General features: G+C 41.8%; 2 protein-coding genes and 1 long non-coding RNA gene across 3 annotated transcripts in view; 1 reads left to right on the top strand and 2 right to left on the bottom strand.

Moving 5' to 3' along the window:
- Positions 1–882: 882 nt before the first annotated feature.
- On the bottom strand, positions 883–4,767 carry LOC130408181 (beta-1,3-galactosyltransferase 9). Its single transcript, XM_056731663.1, has 4 exons — positions 4,729–4,767; positions 4,233–4,382; positions 2,688–2,724; positions 883–1,983 (listed from the first exon to the last, which is right to left on the bottom strand). Exons 3-4 carry the CDS (start codon positions 2,691–2,693, stop codon positions 883–885), a joined length of 1,107 nt encoding a protein of 368 aa, XP_056587641.1. The 5' UTR covers positions 2,694–2,724; positions 4,233–4,382; positions 4,729–4,767.
- A 762-nt stretch (positions 4,768–5,529) lies between these two features.
- kcnt1a (potassium sodium-activated channel subfamily T member 1a) overlaps positions 5,530–23,886 on the top strand; it is a 23,117-nt gene continuing 4,760 nt past the window's right edge. Inside the window, exons 1-26 of the mRNA XM_056731199.1 lie at positions 5,530–5,817; positions 6,102–6,260; positions 8,957–9,036; positions 9,127–9,229; positions 9,367–9,411; positions 9,511–9,559; positions 10,273–10,332; positions 10,596–10,670; positions 10,750–10,833; positions 10,916–11,010; positions 11,778–11,961; positions 12,169–12,333; positions 12,409–12,545; positions 12,658–12,721; positions 12,852–12,960; positions 14,114–14,222; positions 14,508–14,657; positions 14,731–14,966; positions 15,037–15,247; positions 15,449–15,554; positions 15,640–15,812; positions 15,897–15,968; positions 16,063–16,197; positions 16,654–16,765; positions 16,844–16,945; positions 17,675–17,758. Coding sequence (XP_056587177.1) covers positions 5,669–5,817; positions 6,102–6,260; positions 8,957–9,036; positions 9,127–9,229; positions 9,367–9,411; positions 9,511–9,559; positions 10,273–10,332; positions 10,596–10,670; positions 10,750–10,833; positions 10,916–11,010; positions 11,778–11,961; positions 12,169–12,333; positions 12,409–12,545; positions 12,658–12,721; positions 12,852–12,960; positions 14,114–14,222; positions 14,508–14,657; positions 14,731–14,966; positions 15,037–15,247; positions 15,449–15,554; positions 15,640–15,812; positions 15,897–15,968; positions 16,063–16,197; positions 16,654–16,765; positions 16,844–16,945; positions 17,675–17,758 — 3,048 coding nt within the window. The 5' untranslated portion in view covers positions 5,530–5,668. The remainder of the gene's footprint in view (positions 5,818–6,101; positions 6,261–8,956; positions 9,037–9,126; positions 9,230–9,366; positions 9,412–9,510; positions 9,560–10,272; positions 10,333–10,595; positions 10,671–10,749; positions 10,834–10,915; positions 11,011–11,777; positions 11,962–12,168; positions 12,334–12,408; positions 12,546–12,657; positions 12,722–12,851; positions 12,961–14,113; positions 14,223–14,507; positions 14,658–14,730; positions 14,967–15,036; positions 15,248–15,448; positions 15,555–15,639; positions 15,813–15,896; positions 15,969–16,062; positions 16,198–16,653; positions 16,766–16,843; positions 16,946–17,674; positions 17,759–23,886) is intronic.
- LOC130407881 (uncharacterized) overlaps positions 12,533–23,886 on the bottom strand; it is a 13,812-nt gene continuing 2,458 nt past the window's right edge. Inside the window, exons 2-3 of the long non-coding RNA XR_008904692.1 lie at positions 12,863–12,930; positions 12,533–12,651 (exon numbers count right to left, since the gene is read on the bottom strand). This is a non-coding gene — a long non-coding RNA (uncharacterized LOC130407881). The remainder of the gene's footprint in view (positions 12,652–12,862; positions 12,931–23,886) is intronic.

Below are 23,886 nucleotides of genomic sequence, written 5' to 3'. Positions count from 1 at the left end.
TATATATATTTTGTAGGGTTTATGTCCTGGATGACTTGGACCAGGGCCGGTCGCATAAACTGCTTAGACTAGTCTTACAATTTTTTTTCTTCAAGAATGTACCTAACTTTCTTTAGGTAAAAAGGGTAGATTTGGCTAATTGAAATCTGAAAAGTAAGCCTGACTGAGCCTCTTTAAGACAGTCTTAATTAAGCGGCATTGTTTATCCAACTGGCCCCAGATTATGAAAATCTCCTAGAAAGTTAACAATTGTTTTACTAAATATAGTATTTAAGGTAAACTCATATTAACCTCAATTTCATAATTATCTTTCACGACAAGACAACATCTACAACATCTCTGCAACCTAAAGGTGACTATACATTGAAGATGGTCAAATAGCCTTTACATGGATTCGATTTTGTTTGTTTTGGTTACAGCATGCATAATTCACATTTGTGTTAATACATATTTTATGTGTATACTGTTATTCTGAAATATGGATAATTATATATAGTTTAAATGTATGGTAATGTTTAGTGTTTTATGTATTTAACTGATTATATTTGTGTTGACAATATGTTGCGTAAGAACAGTTTGTTTCGTAACACTAGAGGGCCAAACATACCAAAATAGACACAATGTGGCAAATTCTACAAGTGTAACATTTTTGCGTCTACATACTGTTAGAAAAACACCAGACTTTCATCCACATATGAATGTTTATTCTATTATTATTATTAATTATGGAAAAATTATGACATTCTTGTAACACTGTTGTAGTTATGACACCGACTAAATCAGATATGTTGTGTATTAAATAACATTACAAATCTATACAACTAAAAGAGATTCTATGTTACATCACTAAATTGATATCGACTTAATTATTTATAATCCATTCTATCCCTGGCTGATATCTTTACTCGGAAAGGAAAGTTTATCCAGGAAAGTCATTGTTTTGCACAATACCAAACTATAATACGTCGCCAGCATGCTACAGCGCCTCCCATTCCCCGACCCTAAATCTCTCCAAGCCACGCCCATCAGCCTCCCTCCCACCTCTGCAGAGCTGAACAGAAAGTTATAACAGCAGGGGTAATAGTGAACGTGACGGTCGCCGCAAAACCGAGAGCTGTGAGTGGCTACCACACCTGCCCGTCGTGCGCACAGTCCAATCAGAACGTCCGAGGGGAGGGGAAGAGCTACGTTCTGCGCGGCGACGTACACCTTTCTCACCACATCCTGTGACAGGAGGAAGGCGGGGCTTGAGCAAAAGTCTGGCAGGTACTTCTCAGGGTACACGTGGTAGGGCAGGTAATGCGGTCTGCCGGGGTCCCGCTCAGGCGTGGCCCTGTGGATGACCCTGCCCAGGTAAAGATCATCGGGGTGTGTTTTTAGCCCCAGCAGGTGTGATGCAAGCGCAGGTATGTTTAAATACACCGTATCTTCTGAAAGCACGATAAATCGAGCTTGGGGGCAAAACACCAGAACCCAACGAAGTGCCATTTTTACCTGTTCCCAATGTCCCCACTCTCCCCGTGAAACCCCTCCCTCAAACTGCACGACGTCGCCGTAGTGCGCCGACTCCTCCCTCACGGCCTGATGCTCCGCCCCTAACGCGGAGGAGCCGAGGAAAAACAAAGTCCGCAGGGCCACGTGCTCCACCGTCGTCTGATTGGCCCAAGAGTTCCGCACCGCCTCCCTCTGGCTGGAGTTTCCCGGGGCACTGAGGACCACCGTGAGAATGAGGAGGTCCTTGTGGTCGGGGCAAGGTTCAACATTTAGAGGATAAAGTTGTGAGGCGTTGAACCTGGCTTCCGTCAGGTCCAGTTTACGTGCACGCTCCCGAATGTCAAGCACAAAGCGGTCGGTGTAAGCCGCTGGAGACGACTGCAGCAGAAACTCCTCGACGATGTCACCGCCAAACAACAGAGCATGAAACAACACAACGTTACACAACAGAAAGCACCACTGATGAGTCTGCAGCCTGATCATGCAGATCTGTGGAAAAAGAAAAGATCAACAACGTTAGTTATTTGACGTCAGTGATCAGTCTTCAACTTATTTTCTATACTGTAAAACTTTCCTGTAGTTTTTGCAGCAGGTTTCCAGTGACTTACCGTAAATTTAATTACTACTTAATATACTTTGCAATAAGTACTGTTACTATCACTAGTTAGTATTACTTTAATCAAAATTAAAACACTTTGACTTTTGAGATTCAAAATGAGCAAGAAGAGGCTATAGCACAGCAACACTGCCAAAATGTCAATCTTCCTAAGCATTTTACTCTTGTTTTCATTAAAAACATTTAAAACTTCTTAAATTATGATACATTTACATAACAAGAAAAGTGACACAAGATATTTATTCTTGTTTTATTAAAGAAAATATATAAACTCGGTAAGTTTTTGCTTAAAACAGAATTGCACATTAAATCTACAGTAAGTTACTGGGAAAAAGTGTAAACTGTGTATACTGTGCTCACTGATACCAGTTTTGACTGCACCTAAATTGTTGTTCTTTTGTTGTTCAAAGTAGTTTTCCCCTTCTTTGTACATAGCTTTGGGTAAAAGCGTATGCTAAATGACTAGATAAAAATGATCAAATGTGTACTGTTTTTTTTGGTATTTTCAGAAAAAAATTAATGTAAAGTAAATGAAGGCCGAAAGAGAGGACCTACGGAAACAAGTAGTCTGTCTTACCTTCATGATGTCCTTTCTGTAGATTTCGTCTTAATCTCTGTAAAGAAAATCCTTTATTTGTCTATTTTCTATCTTTGAACACAGGTGTGTGAAGTAGCGTGCATGCTGCTGGACTGGAAGATGACACCAGCCAGGTTACGGTAACACAACACAGCTCTGTCTCCACCAGCTTCACCGGCACTAATAATTCATGATATTAGGATACATTACTCCAGAGAAACTAAAAACTCCTCTTAGACATCAATTAAAGAAACAAGTCAACCAAAAATAACAATTCTGTCATCATTTATTCTAGCTGGTGTGGTCTAGAATCTGTATATGTGTCTCTCTTCAGAAAGAAGATATTTTGAGAAATGTCTTTGTGGTTTTGTGTTTATTTGATGGGATTCAATGGGGTTCAGTGTTGTTTGGCTACATTGTGGGGACCGGGTATACGATGATGATTTGAAAATGCATCATGTGAAAACAGATTATTGTGCTTATTAACATCACTTTAGGGTCACCATGTGCTGTGTATATGTTGTTTAATAAACGTGACTAGTGACTATAATTTGTGCGATCTGCTGTGAGATCTCTTTCCCGAGCGCGAATACACTTTTGTCATTTGGTCAGAGTGTATTTTCTATATAAGGATTCTTTCTCAAACATTCAGAAGTTAGTAAATCAAAATGATTTCCGGGACCATTTACTGGGAACCAAATTTCACGAAGTTTTTAGGGTGTTTTATCTCTTTATATATTTATGAGATGAGGTACAGTGTGCTCTCTATCTTTCCCCTGAGGAGGAATTTATGACAAATTGCACCGACACATGTCTGAAATGAGAGCATTTGTGTCTTCTTACCTCTCTCTCTCTCTCACATTCACCCACTCTCACTTTCTGAAGGACTTTACCATTTCTGTGTTTTTGTAATTGATGATTATGAGTTTTAAAACTCTCGGGTTGAGTGTGATATCTTCCAGAAACTGATTTGAGCTCTGGGTTGTCATGGTAACAAAACTGGTTGCCAGGGCGATGATCTCATTGTCGACTAGGCGAGCGATTGGTGAATTGGTGAGAGGTTCGGAAGGCATTGTGAAGTTTTATGACAGTAGAGTTGTCACGGGCCGATAGTGATTGGATTTGTTGTGGTTGTCGCTGCAGTTATCTCCATTCTGTTCTGGTGTCAGGACTTTTTTGTGCAAACTGAAGACATGCGTTCAGATGGGCTGCTATGTTTGTCAATAAGAGTTAATGACAAACTTTTTTAGAAGTGAAAGTCTACCTCTAACCCCTGACACATCCTCAGAGGTGCCGCCCAATTGCCGCACAATTGTATTGTGGATTATGCAGAAATATATCGAGAGAGAGAGAGGCTATATAATTCTACAGGAATCAGACAGAGTCAATGCTGTTTGTCTTACACCCACATATATGAGTCACAACTCTATGCGTGTGTGTCTGTAGATGGAAATGTGATTCTTGGTCAAGTCTCCCGGATGTTTTATCACTGCTATTAAAGGGGTAGTTCACTTTCAAATTCAATTTGCATGATAATTTACTCACCCCCATGTCATCTAAGAGGTTTATGTCTTTGTTTCTTCAGTCGAAAAGAAATGAAGGTTTTTTGATGAAAACCTTCCAGGATTTTTCTCCGTATAGTGGACTCCAAACGGTTGAAGGTCAAAATGACAGTTTCAGTGATGCTTCAAAGGGCTTTAAACAATACCAGATGATGAAAAAAGGTCTTTAGGGAAACGATCGGTCATTAAAGAAATTGTATATGCTTCATAAACACAAATGCTCTTCTTGCTATGTTCCGTGATGCGCGTTCATGACTTCACGTAATACATCATTGAAAGTCATGAACGCGCTTCGCAGAACGGAGCAAAGCGAGCATTTGTTCCGGTGTCAAATAAAAGTTAACAACTGCCAAGAGATGCTTTCTCTTGCTATATTTACTTATCTGAATGGTTTCTTAGATATTGTTTATATTCTACAAATATCTTTGTGTTCAACCCAACCGAACAGAGAAATGTATTCAGGTTTGGAACAACTAAACTCATTTTTGGGTCGAGTGTCCCTTTAGGGGGCTCATCGGATGAAATCAGTCTTTTTCCCACGTTTCAGTGCTAGAATCGGTCCGCGATCCATCTAGGCTACCAACTCAGAAAACGTGAAAAACAAGAACCCAGTTATTCTTTTTGGTTTAATTCTGGTGAATATCATGAATAATGTCTGAGTAAGTATACAAGAAACTCATCTTTTATATGCTTAGAATATAAATAAATATTTTGGCTGCAGTACATTATGAAAGCAGATCAAAAATCCGCAACCAGTGGCTCCATTATTTTTCCCGCCACCGCATTTTCAAAATAGCCCAAATGTGCGGGAAACGGCAAACATGGAAACAGTTCGCACGCGCGGTAGTTTTTAAGCTTCTGTATTCGCTCTTTGTTGCTTCTTAAGTTTGCAATATAAACATTGTTGCGCAGAGTCAGTTCACATTAACTGAATGTTCAATTTAAGTAGTTTGGCAAATTGGCACATTCATTTAAATAGGCAAATTGCATATAAAGGTAAATGTAAGTCGAACAATGTCGGTACTTTAGCTTTTTGCTAGTTCAGAAACAGCACAGGTGAACATCAGTCAAGTCTGCCTTTAAGTCCGTGATACTCTGTTGCTATGTTACTGTGAATACATGTAACCTTGGTTACTAAAGAGACTCTTGATGTTTTATTATTACAGATTATTCATGTATAAGAATCCGTTCAAGGCTCTCCAGCGTACGGCGCTGTGCCCGACCATTTATAAACGCCACGACGTTAATGCAAGTTGATGTAGAAGTTGACAGACTTTGGTGCGAGACGGGTTTCGTTTAAAAACAAATTTGAAAACGAATACTGATTGAATTTTTATTTTTTTTGTGGGGTCATACTTTGGCACCACAAGTTTTAATTTAGAAAGTTAACGTGTATATTTTCACGGTTTATTTTTTTAAATGCCTGAAGTTCTCGCGCGCGAGGAGGACGTCGTGGCCGTGACATTCCCGTCCGCGAGACGATCTTCGGGTGAAAAGATGCGGGACGCGTGCTACACCAACCACACGTTTGAATACGATGACGGGAGCACGCGCCGCACGCGCATGAGGTAAAGTGCGCGCTCATGTCTCTTGAGCAGTTAAATCAGCAGTAAAAGTAGATAAACGTTTATAATTGTGTATTATAAGTAACTTGTGATTTTTGTTAGGGTCTGTTATGAAGCCGCAGTTTCTCTAATATTGTTTTACTTCCTTTACTCTTCTGCCCTCCAGACAACCACCCCGCTGTTCTAGACTATGAATCAGAAAAACTCACCAAAGACACAAACATGCTTTTTAAACGTCAAAGCGACTCTTTCATATACATTTTTGTTCTTATTCCTCTCCTTGTTAGCTCAAGATGTGGCTCGACTCGCGGGGGCAGAGGGGTGGTCTTGAATGTGCAGGACCTCGAGATGATCGCTGGATCTGCATCTGTTGTCCCCTCCCTTCAAACCCACTTCCGCTTCCAAGACCTGTTGCTAGGAGACCAGACATTTCAGAATGATGACAGGTATATACAGGGTATTGTGAATGTTATGTAACTTTAATTTCATACCTTTGCAATTAAACAACAGAAGTCAGAACCACATCCAAATGATCGGCATCTTTAGAAAAAGTTAAAAAAAATGTGTAGTCTATTTAATTGATATGAACTTTATTATTAAACTTTGTCATTTCAACTTTGGGATTCTTTGTGATAAGAAAAAGTACCTCATCTGACGTGTTAAGAGGATTTAATAACTTGATGCACCCAACCGGCAATGCTCTTGCAACCTCAGAGAACACCTTAGCAACTGCACAGCATCTCCCTGGCAACCAATAAGACCACATTATCACCTTACAAGCATTATTTACATTAAGCTTCTATTGAAGATGTAAAAATCTAGTTAATAGCATCAGCTTTGCATATAAAGTACTTTGAGTTTTATAATACTGAAACCTTCAACGATAAGGAAAAGGGAAGTGTCTCAGTCTGTTTGCGAGTATGTGGGCACATCTCTCCAGTTAGACAGAAATAGCCTCTCGAGCAGGTTATTATCTCAAATAGCTGGAGAACAGGAGTGAGAGGAAGAGGACGGGCACTGCAAATACGTAAAGAAAAAAGCAGCTGTAAAAATGGCTAATTTTCCTCAAATGTCTTTTCTACCATCTTGAGTTTAATCTCTTTGTAAACAAGCACATTACAATTACACTGCGTGACACTTTCTGTGAGACTTTTTTAACAATCTATTATAATGACCATCATTGTTTATTTTATAGGGCTTAAGGCATGTTTCTATGGCAACCATTATGAATGCACAATAGGTGGAAAGGTCATGTTTATGCTTACAAATACACTTTACATTACAAACGTTTTGCAGCACCCTACAGCTGTTTTGTCTGTCAATGAGCAACAACACACACCTTGTAATGCTTCAGATATTTACATATTCGTTGTTTGTAAAGATAATGGAGAATGGTGAGATTCGAATGCACATGCACTCAGAACAGGGAGCGATACTGGCAGTAAACCTCACGCCCGCTGCCTGCAGTGGAGATTGTGTGGGCAGGTTATTTTGAACCTCGCCGCTGTTGATGATGTACTTCCATAACAATCCACTCAGCCCAGACCTCCACGTATCCTCGACTAGAAAGCCTCTGGGTTTTCTTCGGAATGGAGCAGAAGAATGCCGTGCCGTCCTGGGTTAACCCCAATCTGGTCAATTGGAGGCTGGACTCTTTTGGTAGTGATGCTGGGCAAAGGTAGGATACGTCTGCTGTTTTGAAGGTTTCACATGTTAGCTGGCAGCGCTTACTGCGTATATAGTTTTTTTTCTAATTTTGCCTAAAGCAGGACCAGTTTAATGGAGTTTGGACATGTTAGATGAAGTAATGCACTTTAATGTTGTTATAGTTGTTTCGATCTTTCGTTATAGCACTTTGCAAAGTTCCTTAATAGTTTTTTATAATTAAAGCAATTTCCACATTTTCATATACGCATTTTATATAAAAAAAAATTAAGCAATCTGTTTCATTCCTTGTATAATTATTAGAAATGCAGTTTTTATGACTACATATTACTTAACACTGAGGAATATTTCAAGAGTTTGGTTCCAAAAGGGGATAACTCCTCTTACAATTTTTTTTCAAAAATCATGTTTTTTTGTGCATTCCAATTAATATCAATCAAACTGCAGTTGGTTTGTTTTGATTTAAGACAGAATAACAAAAAAAATACAGCTAACTAACACAATAAAACATGACAACATAATAAAAAACATGACTTTGAGTTATATAGTATCTCATTTTGGAACCAAACGTTTCATTTGTACTTTATCTTGTCACAGGCAGCGTGTTTTATAGTTTTAGCTTAATTGCATTATTATTACATATATTTTTTTGTAGTGATAATCTTAGTTTTAGTTTAATTTAAGTGCCTTCATCTCTTCTAATTGTATTTAAGTACTTCAATCAACAGAAACATTTCTTTAGTTTTGCTTTAGTAAACTATAATAACCCATTATGGTGCAAAAATATACACCTTTACCCTGATTTGCATTTTATCTAAAATCTTGATCTTAAAATGTTATTTGTATAAATCCCTTATTGTAAAATGCCCAATATAATCCCAAATTTTGATTGTTTTTCCGTGCACATGGGCACTGTAACGTGCCTGGGTTCTTTCTCTGATACTTTATGATGGCAAATAAAAGCATCACACTGGTGGTCTCCATGGGAACTGACAGAATCCTCACATCTCCAGCGGGCTGTCTGAGATTGTAATGTAGAGAATTGCTCTTAAAGCTGAACTATGTCAACAGAGCCAGGCAGACACTGATCCGAGAGGATGAAAATGACAGTGAAAACTAGAAATGATGGCATTTTTATTGACATTGTGTAAGGCTGCGGTAGCTTATCACATCGTTTACTGTAAAGCTTTAATTATTAAATATACATAGTCCTATCTATCATCCCCCAACCAACCCTCCCTCTGCTTATCGTTTTGCCTGTTTGGTGATGGTGTGCAGTTGCCAGTGCTGTTCATTTTAATGTTGTTGAATACAATAAAAATTCATGTAGTTTTATGTGCTGCTAAAATATCCAAATACTTTTCGGGCCACTAAACATTTCATTGATGTGTCATTTTATTTTTGTTTTGTTTATTGACAGTGATGTAATGACTGTTAATGGTTGTGGTTGTTAGACGTGTGAGTTGTGTTTCTACAGGGTTCATGTGGAGTTTTATGTGGATGAAAACACATTTAAAGAGAGACTTAAACTCTTCTTTATTAAAAACCAAAGATCCAGTAAGTCACGTGTATTGTGAACTTTAACCCTCATTTTTAACCATTTTTATGACGTCCCGATGCACTGATGTGTCAACTTTTGTGATGTAGGTTTAAGGATCAGAATATTTAACTTCTGTCTGAAGCTTCTGACATGCGTCCTCTACATCATTCGAGTAATGACGGATAATCCGGGTCAACTCCGCAATACATGGTGAGAATTGTGTGTCTGTGTGAATGTGATCACTTTGAGTTATTTGTGCTGCTGTTATACAACTGACTTACTAAATTTAGTGAGTCATTTTACATCATAGATTTATAGCCACATCAACTTCTCTATCCTCTATACAGCATCAACTGTAACAGCAGCACCACACTGACCAATGACATCAACTGGTGAGACATACATACCAGCATTATTTACTGGTTATTCACACAATGAAATTATGAAGGTTTATCACACACATGCTCATTTTGTGCTTTTATCTCTCTCAGGGAGCTGATATTCTGGGTAGATAGAAAAGTACCCGTGTGGGCCATTCAGGTAAATCAAGACAAACAGAACCAAAAAAACGTAAGATAGTAGTTTCCAAACTAAAGGATACACAAACTTTTTTAATTTAAACGAAAATAATAACATTCAAACAAACATAATATGTGCACCATTAAACATTTCTATAACCATAAATAAACGTGTTATGTGAAGTTCAGTAATGTGGTACTGTCCAGCACAGTCTCAAGGCAGTTCGTGTCTAGATTTAGAATCTATTAATTCGTGCTTGTGCTCGAAATCCCAGTTTTTGTTCGTGCCAGTCAGCACGACTTTTGATACACAAACCGCGTATGTATATACAGTATATTTATATGTCTATAACCCGATACCAGAGGAAGTTCCACAAAATGGCTATAACCCCACCTCTTACCCCACTCAAACCCTGAAATCACAGGCGCAAAGGCTAATTTTGCTAAAACGAATGCATTTTAAACACACCCTAACACCGTTAAGCCTGTGGCATACTTCGTTTTTTTACATGCACTCGAGCGTACAGCCTTGCAAAGTATACTGCTTTTGACTCATTAGCGTGCACACGGGTTGCATGCGCATTGCGAGAAATATTGCAATATCTTTGTCTTGTACTGTTCTTATTTTGTGCAGTACTTTGGTGTTTTCTGTCTCTAGTCTCCTTTTAAAGTAAATGGATTTGCAAAATAAATGAAAGGCGTTTTTTCTATCTCCGTGACTTTCTGACTGTTCAGGTGATTGTGGCATCCATCAGTTTCATGGAGGCCATGTTGCTTACGTATCTCAGCTATAAGGTAAGTGCCTTGAAAAGTGTTTCTTAACTCTTAACCTGAGATTAAATGGAGTTTAGAATATGTGACCATGCCTGTGAAACTGTACTCTACATCATCTAATATGATGTAAAGAAAATTCTGTGAAAATGTAATCTTGATATCTTCAGTATACACTGAGCGAGGCCATGTCAAACTTTTAAATCATAAAGAAAATAATTATTAAAATTCAACTTTGACTTGATAATTAGATAGACAGGGTATTATGTATGTTTGTGTTTGTTCAGGGTAATATATGGGAGCAGATATTTCAGGTGTCCTTTCTGTTGGAGATGTTGAACACTGTTCCTTTCATCATAACGGTAAGGACATCTTTAGAATGACTATAAGCATCTCACCACAGTTGGTTGTGATATCTGACCTTTGATCTTCACACGTCAGATTTTCTGGCCTCCGCTCAGAAATCTGTTTATACCAGTTTTTCTCAACTGCTGGCTGGCCAAGTGTGCTCTGGAGGGTATGATAGTGAGTATATACCTAGACCTGTATTCATCATCAAGTGGTGTATGAAAACATCAAGTGACGTGTGTGTGTGTGTGTTTGATAGAATGATCTACACAGAGCAATCCAGAGGACACACTCCGCCATGTTTAACCAGGTCCTCATTCTCATCTGCACTCTCTTGTGTCTGGTTTTTACTGGGTAAGACGATCTCTGTCAATTCTTATGTGAGAGGCAGACTTATTATTGTTAAATAAAAATACTAAAAGATTTCTGTTAATTAAAAATCATATAAAATGTAAGATGAAATAATATTAGAAAAAAAAAAAAATCAGAAGTGTTGCCACAGTAATGAACTGGAATAAGTTGATGTTGAGGTAGACAAATAAAATATATTAAACCTAAATAGTAATATAAATATAATACCACTGCTGTCCTCCTGAAACCCTGTATCTCCATATTTTGTCATTTTTTGCCACCATTCATGTTTGTCACTGGGTTTTACAACTATCTAACAAATAAAAAGTTTTATAAAAAGAGAATATAGCGTGCTTTTCAACTTTGACAACACCGTATTTAATCATTTAAAAAGTACCATGTTTTTATTCCATTTCCTGCAAAGAACAAATTAGGAGATTTCTGAAGGACGGTGACGGTATATTTACTATAAAATTATAAAAATTATGAAATGAACACTATTCATTGATCTCAATTTAAAAACTGAAGTAAAATTAGCATGAAAACTAATCTTACTTAAATTATTAATAAAACCAAAAAAAACTCTGGTGTAAGGGTTCGCATATACACAATATTTTGGTCAATATTTGTATATAAATTGTGTTTGTATATATGCCACTAGATAGATAGATAGATAGATAGATAGATAGATATAGATAGAGAATAGAACCTAAACACAGAAAAAAAACTTCCCCAAAAAACTTTACCCAAAATGTCTTTCTTTCTTTCAGCACATGTGGGATTCAGCATTTAGAGCGAGCCGGTAAGAAGAGTCTGTCTCTCTTTAACGCGTTGTATTTTTGCATCGTGACCTTCTCTACGGTGGGCTTTGGTGATGTGACGCCACAGATCTGGCCATCTCAGCTTCTGGTGGTGGTGATGATCTGTGTAGCTCTGGTTGTGCTCCCTCTACAGGTGAAAGGAATCCACGACAATAAAACTCATTTTAAAATGACTAAGGCTGTTCTCACAAGAGCATACTCCCGTACTACTCTTAGTGTTTCTTACGTATACTGTATGATACACAATATTTGCATACATATCTGTCAAAGATGTCCTCCATCGTTTCCCTTAAGATTTTATTAACCATCTAACTTTTGATTCATTCTTCTGTGTGTGTAGTTTGAGGAATTGATTTATCTGTGGATGGAAAGACAGAAGTCCGGAGGAAACTACAGCAGACATCGGGCTCAGACAGAGAGGCATGTGGTGTTGTGTGTGAGCACGCTGAAAATCGACCTGCTCATGGACTTTCTCAATGAATTCTATGCTCACCCGCACACACAAGTACGTCTGTCCGTATCTCTTCTCTTTCAGAAACATTGGTATCAGGTAATGTTCGTTGTGGATTGTGTGTTGTAGGATTATTACGTGGTGATCTTGTGTCCGTGTGAAGTGGATGTTCAGGTGAGGAGGATCCTGCAGATTCCACTCTGGTCTCAAAGGGTCATCTACCTGCAAGGCTCCGCTCTCAAAAACCAAGACCTGCTCAGAGCCAAGTGAGCGACCGCCTCGATGGCCAATCACGACATCACTCAGGCGACAGAGCTTTCTCTGAATGGTCTGTTGAGTTGTAATTGCTCTGTTGATCCTTCTCTCTGTGTCCTGCAGGATGGATGATGCAGAAGCATGTTTTATTCTGAGCAGCAGGAATGAAGCTGATCGCATGGCTGCAGTGAGTTGAACGATCATATGTGTTGATAATCATTCACACATTCAAATCTCAAATAAATCTCTAAAGAAGATTATTCTTTACAAAAATACACTAAACGTCTATTGATTAGAATGCATTGATGGATTGACAGGATCATCAGACCATTCTTAGAGCCTGGGCTGTGAAGGACTTCGCTCCAAACTGTCCTCTCTGCGTCCAGATCCTTAAACCTGAAAACAAGTTCCATGTTAAATTTGCAGGTACTGATTTTGATGCTTTTTATACATGATTTTTACACTTTTGGTTCGTTCTTCATCTTTTGTCCTCTCATACTTTCTTCTTTGTCGCGTGAGTTTAATATACTCTGTTTAAGGAGTTGAACAGCTTTGCTGTAACCGCCATCTTGGCTCTGATGTCCCTGTTGAAATAAATAGCATATGATGGTTATGTGGGTTTTGAAGCATGGAAGCTGGTTTGTGCTGGTTTAAGATGTTCCTTTATACTGCAAATTGCCAGTTTAGGACCAGCTAATGACCAGGTTAAACCAGAACAAGACCAGCTTAGGACCAGCTCGTGACCCTCTTAAACCAGCACATGTCCACCTTAAACAAGCACATGAGCAGCTCGTAACCAGTTTACACCAGCACATGACCCGCATAGGACCAGTTCATGACCATCTTAAACCAGATTAGGACCAGTTCATGACCAGTTTAAACCAGCACATGACCAGTTTAGGACCAGCTCGTGACCCTCTTAAACCAGCACATGTCCACCTTAAACAAGCACATGAGCAGCTCGTAAGCAGCTTACACCAGCACATGACCAGCATAGGACCAGTTCATGACCATCTTAAACCAGATTAGGACCAGTTCAAGACCAGTTTAAACCAGCACATGACCAGTCTAGGACCAGTTCATGAGCTTCTTAAACCAGCACATGATCAGTTTAGGACCTGCTTATGACTCTCTTAAACCAGCTCATGACCATTTTAAACCAGCACATGTCCAGCTTAAACCAGCACATGACCATTTTAGGACCTGCTTATGACCCTCTTAAACCAGCTCATGATAATTTTAAACCAGCACATGTCCATCTTAAACCAGCACATGACCATTTTAGGACCTGCTCATGAACCCTTTAAACCACCACATGTCCAGTTTAGGAACAGCTTAAACCAGCACATGACAAGTTTAAACCAGCACATGACCAGTTTAAACCAGCACATGACCAGTTTAAACCAGCACATGACAAGTTTAAACCAGCACATGACCAGTTTAAACCAGCACATGACCAGTTTAAACCAGCACATGACCAGCCTTAGACCGCAACAAACCAGCAACCACGTTTCAAAACCTACCTAACCAGCGTATGCCGGTTTTCTCAACAGGAGTGTGTCTCTGTTTCTCTCTGTAGATCATGTTGTGTGTGAGGAAGAGTTTAAATACGCCATGTTGGCTCTGAACTGTCTGTGTCCAGCCACTTCTACACTGATCACTTTACTGGTTCACACATCTCGCGGCCAGTGAGTCAAAACTCCCAAAGTTTCTTTTATTGTGTTAACATACAAGACGCTGTATAACATCACTGTCATGTATGGCAGCCCAATGGGTTTGAACTCAACCTTGTTGTATCTACTTTAAAAACGTACCATAGTATTACAATGTTGTTTTGTTACTATGTTGTGGGAACCTTGGCAGTATAATGTTATATGAATATGGCATTCTTACAGTACCGCAATATATCAGCACCACGATACCACAGCAATTTAAATTCAACAAAACCGATATCTTTATCAAACCTCTTGTAGAGAGGGGCAGCAGTCTCCAGAGCAGTGGCAGAGGATGTACGGCCGTTGTTCTGGTAATGAGGTGTATCACATCCGTCTGGGTGACAGTATGTTCTTCATGGAATACAACAGCAAGAGTTTCACCTACGCAGCCTTCCATGCTCACAAAAAGTATGTTTACACTAAAACGCACAGCTCAAATTCTCAATAAACTTCTCATAATGTCAACTCATCGTGTGTGTAGGTATGGTGTGTGTCTGATCGGTGTTAAGAGAGAAGATAACAAAAGCATACTGTTGAACCCTGGACCACGCCACATCTTGGCTGCCAGCGACACCTGTTACTACATCAACATCACCAAGGAAGAAAACTCCGCCTTCATCTTCAGACAGGAAGCAGATCAGGGAAAGGGGCGGGGCCACTGTGACATTTTAAATAGCCCGTCTGGTCTTCCTGTTCACAGCATTATTGCGAGCATGGGTGAGCGAGAAATAGAAACCAGGACGAGTTTAGAGCGATTCCGTTCGACCAACATTTTGATTCTTTACAGGAACGGTTGCCTTGGATTTTCAAAACACAAGTCCCACTAAGAGCGCCGTCAAACTGGCCCCACCCTCAGAGAAAGAAGCAGGAAGTCGCCGCCCGAGCATAGCTCCGGTACTGGAGATTGCAGACTCCGCCTCCTTATTGCCATGTGACCTCCTCAGTGACCAATCAGAGGATGAGGCTGGACACTTGGACGAGGACGTAACGGCCAATGAGTGAGTCAAATCTTTCAAGAACATTTTTCTCTGTAAAACCGCATCCCTAACCCCCCAAAAAAATCAGTCCGTGTTCTTTTCATTTAAAGTTGAATGTTAATCTTGAGTCTTTGTGAAGAAATTCACAATATTATAAATATCACTACCTCAACTCTTTCAAGAAATACGTTTGAGATCTCAAATAGATTTGTTTTCTCTCAGATTTGTGAAAGGATATCCCCCGAACTCTCCTTATATCGGGAGTTCACCGACCCTCTGTCACCTGCTCCGCCAGAAAGCTCCGTTCTGCTGCCTGCGGCTCGACCAGGTGACGCGTCGTCCGTCCACAACTGTTATTCCCATCTTTTAATATGATGCTTCGTCACACATTTGTGTATTCGTTGCTGTCGTAGGGCTGTGCGCATGTCTGCTTTGAGGACGCAAAAGCGTACGGCTTCCACAACAAACTCATAATTGTTTCAGCCGAAACTGCAGGGAATGGTCTTTACAACTTCATAGTCCCTTTAAGAGCCTATTACAGACCCCGCCGAGAACTCAACCCCATAGTGCTGCTCTTAGACAACCTGTAAGATCACAAAACACACATTATAGATCCCGCCGAGAACTCCACCCCGACTCCATGAACATTTCATATTTCTACTTCCTGCAGACCTGACGATCACTTCCTGGAGGCCATATCCTGCTTCCCCATGGTGTACTATATGGGTGGCACCATTGACAAGTAAGACCAGACAAAAGTGTTCTGTCCTTCGCAGTCCATTCAGACACATGCCTCTGTTTCCGAGTGATCTGATTGGAGGGTTTGCTTGTGTTAGTTTGGACAGTCTGTTACAGTGTGGCGTTCTGTACGCTGATAATCTGGTGGTGGTGGATAAGGAGAGCACGATGAGCGCAGAAGAAGACTACATGGCTGACGCCAAAACCATCGTCAATGTGCAGACCATGTTCAGGTGAGACTAATGCCACTGACCTCAGATTCGCATAAAAAATCGGATATTTCATTGGTCAAATCATTACAGACAAAATAGGCCCTTTTCACAACAACCTCACTTGACTTCCGCCTTTCGCAAAGCAGTGTATCATAACATCCACAAGTTTGTCTACCGTATTTATGCCCGTTGTGCAAGGGACTTGGTGAACTCCATTCTGAGGCGCTATCGTAAGTAACGAACAGAAAATGCGTGACGTCATGTGCGAAGGGCCTATTATTTTTATTGAATGGATTTCACAAAAAGCAGTGATAATGGTGGTTATGTAGTAGAGACACACTAAAGTAACATTTAATACTTCTTAAAACATATCAGCTGCTCTGACAATAAGTGAAAAATAACGAATGAATAACATTGAGAATAGATTGAAAGAAACAGTTTTTCTATAAATATGAGTTATTTTAAATCCTTTTTTAGGTTGTTTCCGAGTCTGAGTATAATCACAGAACTGACTCACCCCTCAAACATGAGATTCATGCAGTTCAGAGCGAAGGATTGTTACTCTCTCGCTCTGTCCAAACTGGAGAAGGTAAGGAGTCCAGTCTGTTATTCCCGTCCTCATAGATAGAGATGCAGAACAAAATGTGTTTCTGTGTTTGATCGACAGAAGGAACGTGACAAAGGTTCAAATCTCGCCTTCATGTTCCGTCTCCCATTCGCCGCCGGTCGAGTGTTTAGTATCAGTATGCTGGACACACTTCTGTATCAGGTACAAATAGGTGTGTTTGTGTGTTCTGACAAAGATAAATAATAATATCCTCTTCTGATCTCAGTCATGGCGCCCTCTAGTGTGCGTAAACTAAACTTTCCTGTTATAACTGGTTTTTTTAGTTGCTTAGACACTAAAAGTGATACTTGAGGCTCACTCAGTGAAACCATTCACCAAATCTTTAGATCAAGTCTGCAAAACGGAAAACACATTACATGCTTTAAACTCAGTTTTCTATTGTAAAACGAACATTTTGGAAAACTGTAAACACAGGTCTTTACATCAGACACACAACATTTCAAACTAATAGCACATGTGTTTTTAAAATACTGACATTAAAAATGCTACACTCATTTACAGAAGTGTGTGAAAACACTTCCAACTTTTTGTTTACACTTCACAGCAGACACAAGAGAGAAGTGTTATACATTGTTCACATCTGTGTGTAGTTTGCTGTGTATGTGGCTAATTATTTTATGTTTGTGTGTTACAATGCACAGATAAAATATTTAGTTTAAATAGTTTTAAATGACGTGTTTGCTTTTCCAAGATGTGCGTGACATTTTGCAAATTCATGTTTGTGTTTGGTGGTTTTGTGTGAAGAGTTTTGAGAAATGGAGCCATAGTTTCAAAAGCAATAAAAAAACTGTAATACAATCTCTTTGTGAGATGTTTGATTGTTTAATGTATATTTTGATGCTTTTATTTTGGGGTTGTTTTGTGTGTAAGTGTTTTGTAAAGGACTACATGATCCCAATAGCCAGACTTCTGCTCGGACTGGACACCACACCTGGATCAGGATACCTGTGTGCTGTGAGTACAACATACCGTGTGTGTGTGTGTGTGTGTTTGTGTGTTTATACAGTATGCAGATTGTAAAGGTGTGTGTGTTTGTGTGTGTGTCTTTATACCAGTACATCTTTGTGCAGATGTGTATTTGGGTGTTTGTGTGTGTGTGAGTGCGTATGTGCGTTTGTGTGTGTGTGTGTGTATGTGTGCGTGTGTGTGCTTGTGTTTATACCACTAGATCTTTGTGCAGAGGTTTGTGTCCTTGTGTTTATACAGTACATCTTTGTACTGAAGTGTATATGCTTGTGTGTGTGTGTTTATACAGTACATCTTTGTGCAGATGTGTATAGGTGTGTGTGTCTTTATACAAGTACATCTTTGTTCAGAAGTGTATATATGTGTGTGTGTGTGTTTGTATTTGTACAGTACATCTTTGTGCAGATGTGTATATGTGTGTGTTTATATAGTACATCTTTGTGCAGATGTGTATAGGTGTGTGTGTTTATATAGTACATCTTTGTGCAGATGTGTATAGGTGTGTGTGTGTGTGTGTGTGTGTGCGCATGTGTGTGTGTGTGTGTGTGTGTGTTTGTGTGTGTGTGTTTATACAGTACATCTTTGTACAGATGTGTATATGTGTGTGTGTGTGTGTATTTGTACAGTACATCTTTGTGCAGATGTGTATATGTGTGTGTGTGTGTATTTATACAGTACATCTCTGTCCAGATGTGTATATGTGTGTGTGTGTGTATGTGTGTGTTTGTGTGTTTATACAGTATGCAGATTGTAAAGGTGTGTGTGTTTGTGTGTGTGTCTTTATACCAGTACATCTTTGTGCAGATGTGTATTTGTGTGTTTGTGTGTGTGTGAGTGCGTATGTGCGTTTGTGTGTGTGTGAGTGCGTATGTGCGTTTGTGTGTGTGTGCTTGTGTTTATACAACTAGATCTTTGTGCAGAGGTCTGTGTCCTTGTGTTTATTCAGTACATGTACATCTTTGTTCAGAAGTGTATATGCTTGTGTGTGTGTGTTTATACAGTACATCTTTGTGCAGATGTGTATAGGTGTGTGTGTCTTTATACAAGTACATCTTTGTTCAGAAGTGTATATATGTGTGTGTGTGTGTGTGTGTGTTTGTATTTGTACAGTACATCTTTGTGCAGATGTGTATATGTGTGTGTTTATATAGTACATCTTTGTGCAGATGTGTATAGGTGTGTGTGTTTATATAGTACATCTTTGTGCAGATGTGTATAGGTGTGTGTGTGTGTGTGTGTGTGTGCGCATGCGCATGTGTGTGTGTGTGTGTGTGTGTGTGTGTGTGTGTGTGTGTGTGTTTGTGTGTGTGTTTATACAGTACATCTTTGTACAGATGTGTATATGTGTGTGTGTGTGTGTATTTGTACAGTACATCTTTGTGCAGATGTGTATATGTGTGTGTGTATTTATACAGTACATCTTTGTCCAGATGTGTATATGTGTGTGTGTGTGTATGTGTGTGTGTGTGTGTGTGTGTGTGTGTGTGTTTGTGTGTTTATACAGTACATCTTTGTACAGATGTGTATGTGTGTGTGTGTGTGTATTTATACAGGTGTGTTTTAAAGGGCGTGTGACGCGTCAGTGCAGCAGTGTTGGAGTAGTAGTGGAGTAGTAGTGCTTGTACGTCTTGTAGTTCTGCTTGCCACTTTCTGCTTTCAGCTGCTGCCACCGGATAGCCCCTTGTTTTTTTCAGGGGCGAAAAGAGGAGCCGAGTGTGTAAGCCTCCTCAGCCGGTACATAGCCTCTCCACTGTCAAGATCCCGTTCACGCCTCCTCGTGGCACACATGGTAACTGGTCCCCTGCGGTTCCAGGCTAAGTTGCACGGGATCTCGGAGCAACAGTGGGCCCCAGAGACGCGGCATGCAGGCCCATCAGAGAATGGAAATGCCCTGCTGCCCGTCAACCGCTGTCCCAGCTATGGGTAAATAGTCCCAACTATGGGTGAATAGCCAAAGACCCCAACGGCAGCGCAGGCGGAAGATGGTGCTGTAAGAACCACCACAACGGCTGGGTTGGCGGAGGAAGGCAAACCCACAGCCACATGGGTTAACTCGGGAGGGTACAGTGGCTAGGGGAGTAAACCCCGAAGACAAATCTGCATTTGGGGACAGGCATAGGCGGAGTCCAACCGACCGGACCACCGGCAGTCCCCTGCAACTTCCTGCCAGACGAAGGTCGTCATGGGTTCTCTCATGCCACTGGAGGTCCATCTGGCAGGAGTGAAGATGGTGGGAGTTAGGTCTGCGCACCCACACCCTCACCTTAAACCTCACCTACGCGCAAGCTTCTTGCTCCCCCCCCCCCATAAAAGTCCTGTGGCGATATGGAATGGTGGTGGGCACAGGCCAAGGATGTGGCTGGGAGTGTCTAGCCAAACCATGCACACAGGCGGCAATGGAGTGATGGTCGCTAAGACTGCGGGATGGAGCAGCGCGGCTTTTCGGCAGCTTCCACTGCGACTGAGCAGCCCCACACTGCTCACCCCTGTGATGGGGAAGGACCTGGAAAAGGTGGTCCAAAAATTGTCTGCTCCCCACACTCCGGACGGTAAACCGCAACCGTCGGAGCATCCCCCTCTCGCGGTCGAAAAATCAAAGTGAAAAATAAGCTAAGCATTGCTTCGTGGAACGTTCGTACACTGCTGGACCTGGCCGAAACTCCGGACAGGCCCCACCGCAGGACAGCACTGGTGGCCCTGGAGCTTGCAAGATATAATATCGACATTGCAGCTCTCAGCGAGACCAGACTACATGGGGAGGACTCCTTGACAGAGGTTGGTGCTGGGTACACTTTCTTCTGGAAGGGGGTCCCCGAAGGCACTCGTCGTAATCATGGTGTTGCCTTTGCTGTGAAGACAAAACTGCTGCAGCGCATTCCCGAAACCCCTATCGGCATCAATGAAAGATTGATGACATGGCGCATTCCCTTGGCAAAGGAACGCTTCGCCACTCTTATCAGCGCATACGCTCCAACTCTTGATGCCGAGTACAACATCAAAGAGGATTTCTACAGAGCTCTTGATACCATCCTACAGAAAACCCCGGCTAAGGACAGACTCATTCTCATGGGAGATTTCAATGCTAGAGTGGGTATGGAGCATATGGTATGGAGTAAAGTCATCGGCCAGCATGGTGTGGGGAAAATGAACCGCAATGGGCTCAGACTCCTCTCCCTCTGTGCAGAGCACCAGCTGGTCATCACTAACACCATTTTCCAGATGAAGAACAGGCTCAAGACCACCTGGCGGCACCCCCGCTCAAAACATTGGCATCTCCTTGATTACGTGATTGTCCGTCAAAAGGACAGACGAGATGTCCTCACCACTCGTGTTATGCGCGGAGCTGAGTGCTGGACTGACCACCTCATGGTCAGATCCAAACTACTCATGAGTATTCAACCTCGTGTTCAGAGGAGAGCCCCAAACAAGAAACTAAACTGTACAGCGTTGAATAACCTCACCATCAAAGACAACCTCCGACGGCTCCTTGCTGAAAACCTCAACATGATCCCGGAGGAATCAGCTGACTGGCCAGCTCTGCGCAAGGCTATTCATAACGCTGCCTCAGAAGCGCTTGGTCAAACAAGGAAACATCATCAGGACTGGTTTGACTGTAACTCAGCTAAGATACAGTCACTTCTTAAAACCAAGCATGAAGCCCATAAAGCTCTCCTGTCGTGCCCTGGATCTCCCACCCATATAACCATCTTCTCTGCTGTAAGAGCAGAAACCCAGCGAGCCCTTCGGACTATGGAGAACATCTGGTGGGTGAAAAAGGCGCACGAAATCCAGAACCTGGCAGACTGCAATAACACTCAAGGCTTTTACGATGCGATAAAAGCTTTGTACGGCCCCAGGAAGCGGGCGATTGCCCCAGTCCGATCAGCTGACGGGTCTATGCTCTTCAAGGACCGGCACGAGATTCTTGCCCGTTGGGTAAATCATTTTGAGAATCTCTTCAACCATACTAACCCTGTTGACCAACACATCCTGGATAATCTGCCAGACATGCCACCAATCATGTACCTGGATACTCCACCACTTTATTCAGAACTACGGCAAGCTATTTCAGGGCTGAAGAACAACAAAAGCGCTGGACCCGATGGAATCCCTGCAGAGGTTTTCAAACATGGAGGATACATCCTCACGCGTCGTCTGCATCTCCTGATTCAAAACATCTGGGAACATGGGATCCTCCCACAGGACTGGAAGGATGCTAACATTGTTGTTATATACAAGCAGAAAGGAGACAGAGCAGTCTGCGGCAACAGCCGCGGGATATCTCTTCTCTCCATCGCAGGGAAAGTACTGTCCAAGATCATGCTCAGCAGACTGGTTGGGCACATCTCGGAAGCTGTGCTTCCAGAAACGCAGTGTGGCTTCCGGAAGACCAGATCCACGACAGACATGGTTTTTGTCTTGAGGCAGCTGCTGGAGAAGAGCCGAGAACAACACAAAGACCTCTACGTAGCCTTCCTCGATCTCAGCAAAGCCTTTGACACCGTCAACCGTGAGCTGCTCTGGAAACACCTCTCCAAAATTGGGGTACCACCCAAGTTTCTCAGCATCCTACAGCAGCTGCATGACGGGATGCAAGCCAGAGTGCTCATGGGAGAACTCCAATCAGAGTCTTTTGGGGTAAACGTTGGGGTGAAGCAAGGCTGTGTTTTGGCTCCGATGCTCTTTAACATCCTCCTCTCTGCCATCACCTGCCTCTTCCACCGTGTCCTGGGACATGAAGACGGTGTCCATGTGGAGTATCGACTTGACGGAAGCCTTTTCAACATCCGTCGGTTTCAAGCCCGCACAAAGACAAAGACCCGCCAGATCTGTGAGCTTCAGTATGCTGATGACTGTGCAGTCTTAGCCCACAGCCCGGACTCTATGCAGTACGCCCTCAACACAATATCCAGTCTGTACCGATCTTTCGGCCTACAGGTTAACACTCAAAAAACCGAGGTCATGTTCTATCTCACCACCCCCGTGTCCATATCCCCCAGCTTTCATATAAATGGTGTTCCACCTAAATCAGTGGACCACTTCACTTACCTCGGCTCTACTCTGTCTTCAAGTTGCTCCCTTGACACAGAAATACATACCCGGATAAATAAAGCATCATCATCTTTTGGACGCCTACGCAGCAGGGTTTTTGAAAATCGTAACTTGAAGGTCAGTACCAAGGTTGCTGTTTACAACGCGGTATGTCTCTCCACTCTGCTTTATGGGGCCGAGTCATGGACCCTATACCGCCAGCACATCATCAGCCTAGAGGCCTTCCATATTCGCTGCTTACAGAAGATCCTCAGCTTGTCCTGGAAAGATCGAGTCCCCCATACAGTTATCCTCAGCAACACTGACTCAATCTGTATGGAAGCAGCTGTGGCCAAAAAACATCTGCGTTGGATAGGGCACACCATACGCATGCCTGAACATCGCCTGCCCCGCCAAGTCCTCTACAGTCAACTAGTGGGTGCTAAACGCTCCGCTGGAGGGCAAAAGCGTCGTTTCAAGGACTATACCAGGGACCTCCTAAAGCGAGCAAACATCCCCCTCACGCAGCTAGAATCTCTGGCACTTAACAGATCAGCCTGGCAGGCCACCTGTGCCACTGCGGTCTCTCAAATACACCAAACCAACCAAGACCAACGATCCATGAGGCGAATGAAGCGACACCAACGGGCGGCTGGTACCTCCCTGGTGTCTGGTTTTCCCTGCTCCATCTGCGGTCGAGTGTGCGGCTCAAGGATCGGACTTTACGCCCATGAGAAGTGGCACCAGCGGCAAGGTTGCTGAACTCCCACCCCCCACCCCTATCCCCGGAGCAAGCGTCATCATCGAATACGATGGACAGCTAAGAGATACAGTACATCTTTGTGCAGATGTGTATAGGTGTGTGTGTGTTTATATAGTACATCTTTGTGCAGATGTGTATATGTGTGTGTTTATATAGTACATCTTTGTGCAGATGTGTATAGGTGTGTGTGTTTATATAGTACATCTTTGTGCAGATGTGTATAGGTGTGTGTGTGTGTGTGTGTGTGTGTGTGTGTGTGTTTGTGTGTGTGTTTGTGTGTTTATACAGTATGCAGATTGTAAAGGTGTGTGTGTTTGTGTGT

Source organism: Triplophysa dalaica, chromosome 19, assembly GCF_015846415.1.
Source record: "Triplophysa dalaica isolate WHDGS20190420 chromosome 19, ASM1584641v1, whole genome shotgun sequence".
Taxonomy (NCBI): domain Eukaryota; kingdom Metazoa; phylum Chordata; class Actinopteri; order Cypriniformes; family Nemacheilidae; genus Triplophysa; species Triplophysa dalaica.
This window is presented reverse-complemented; position numbering and strand designations above follow the sequence as displayed.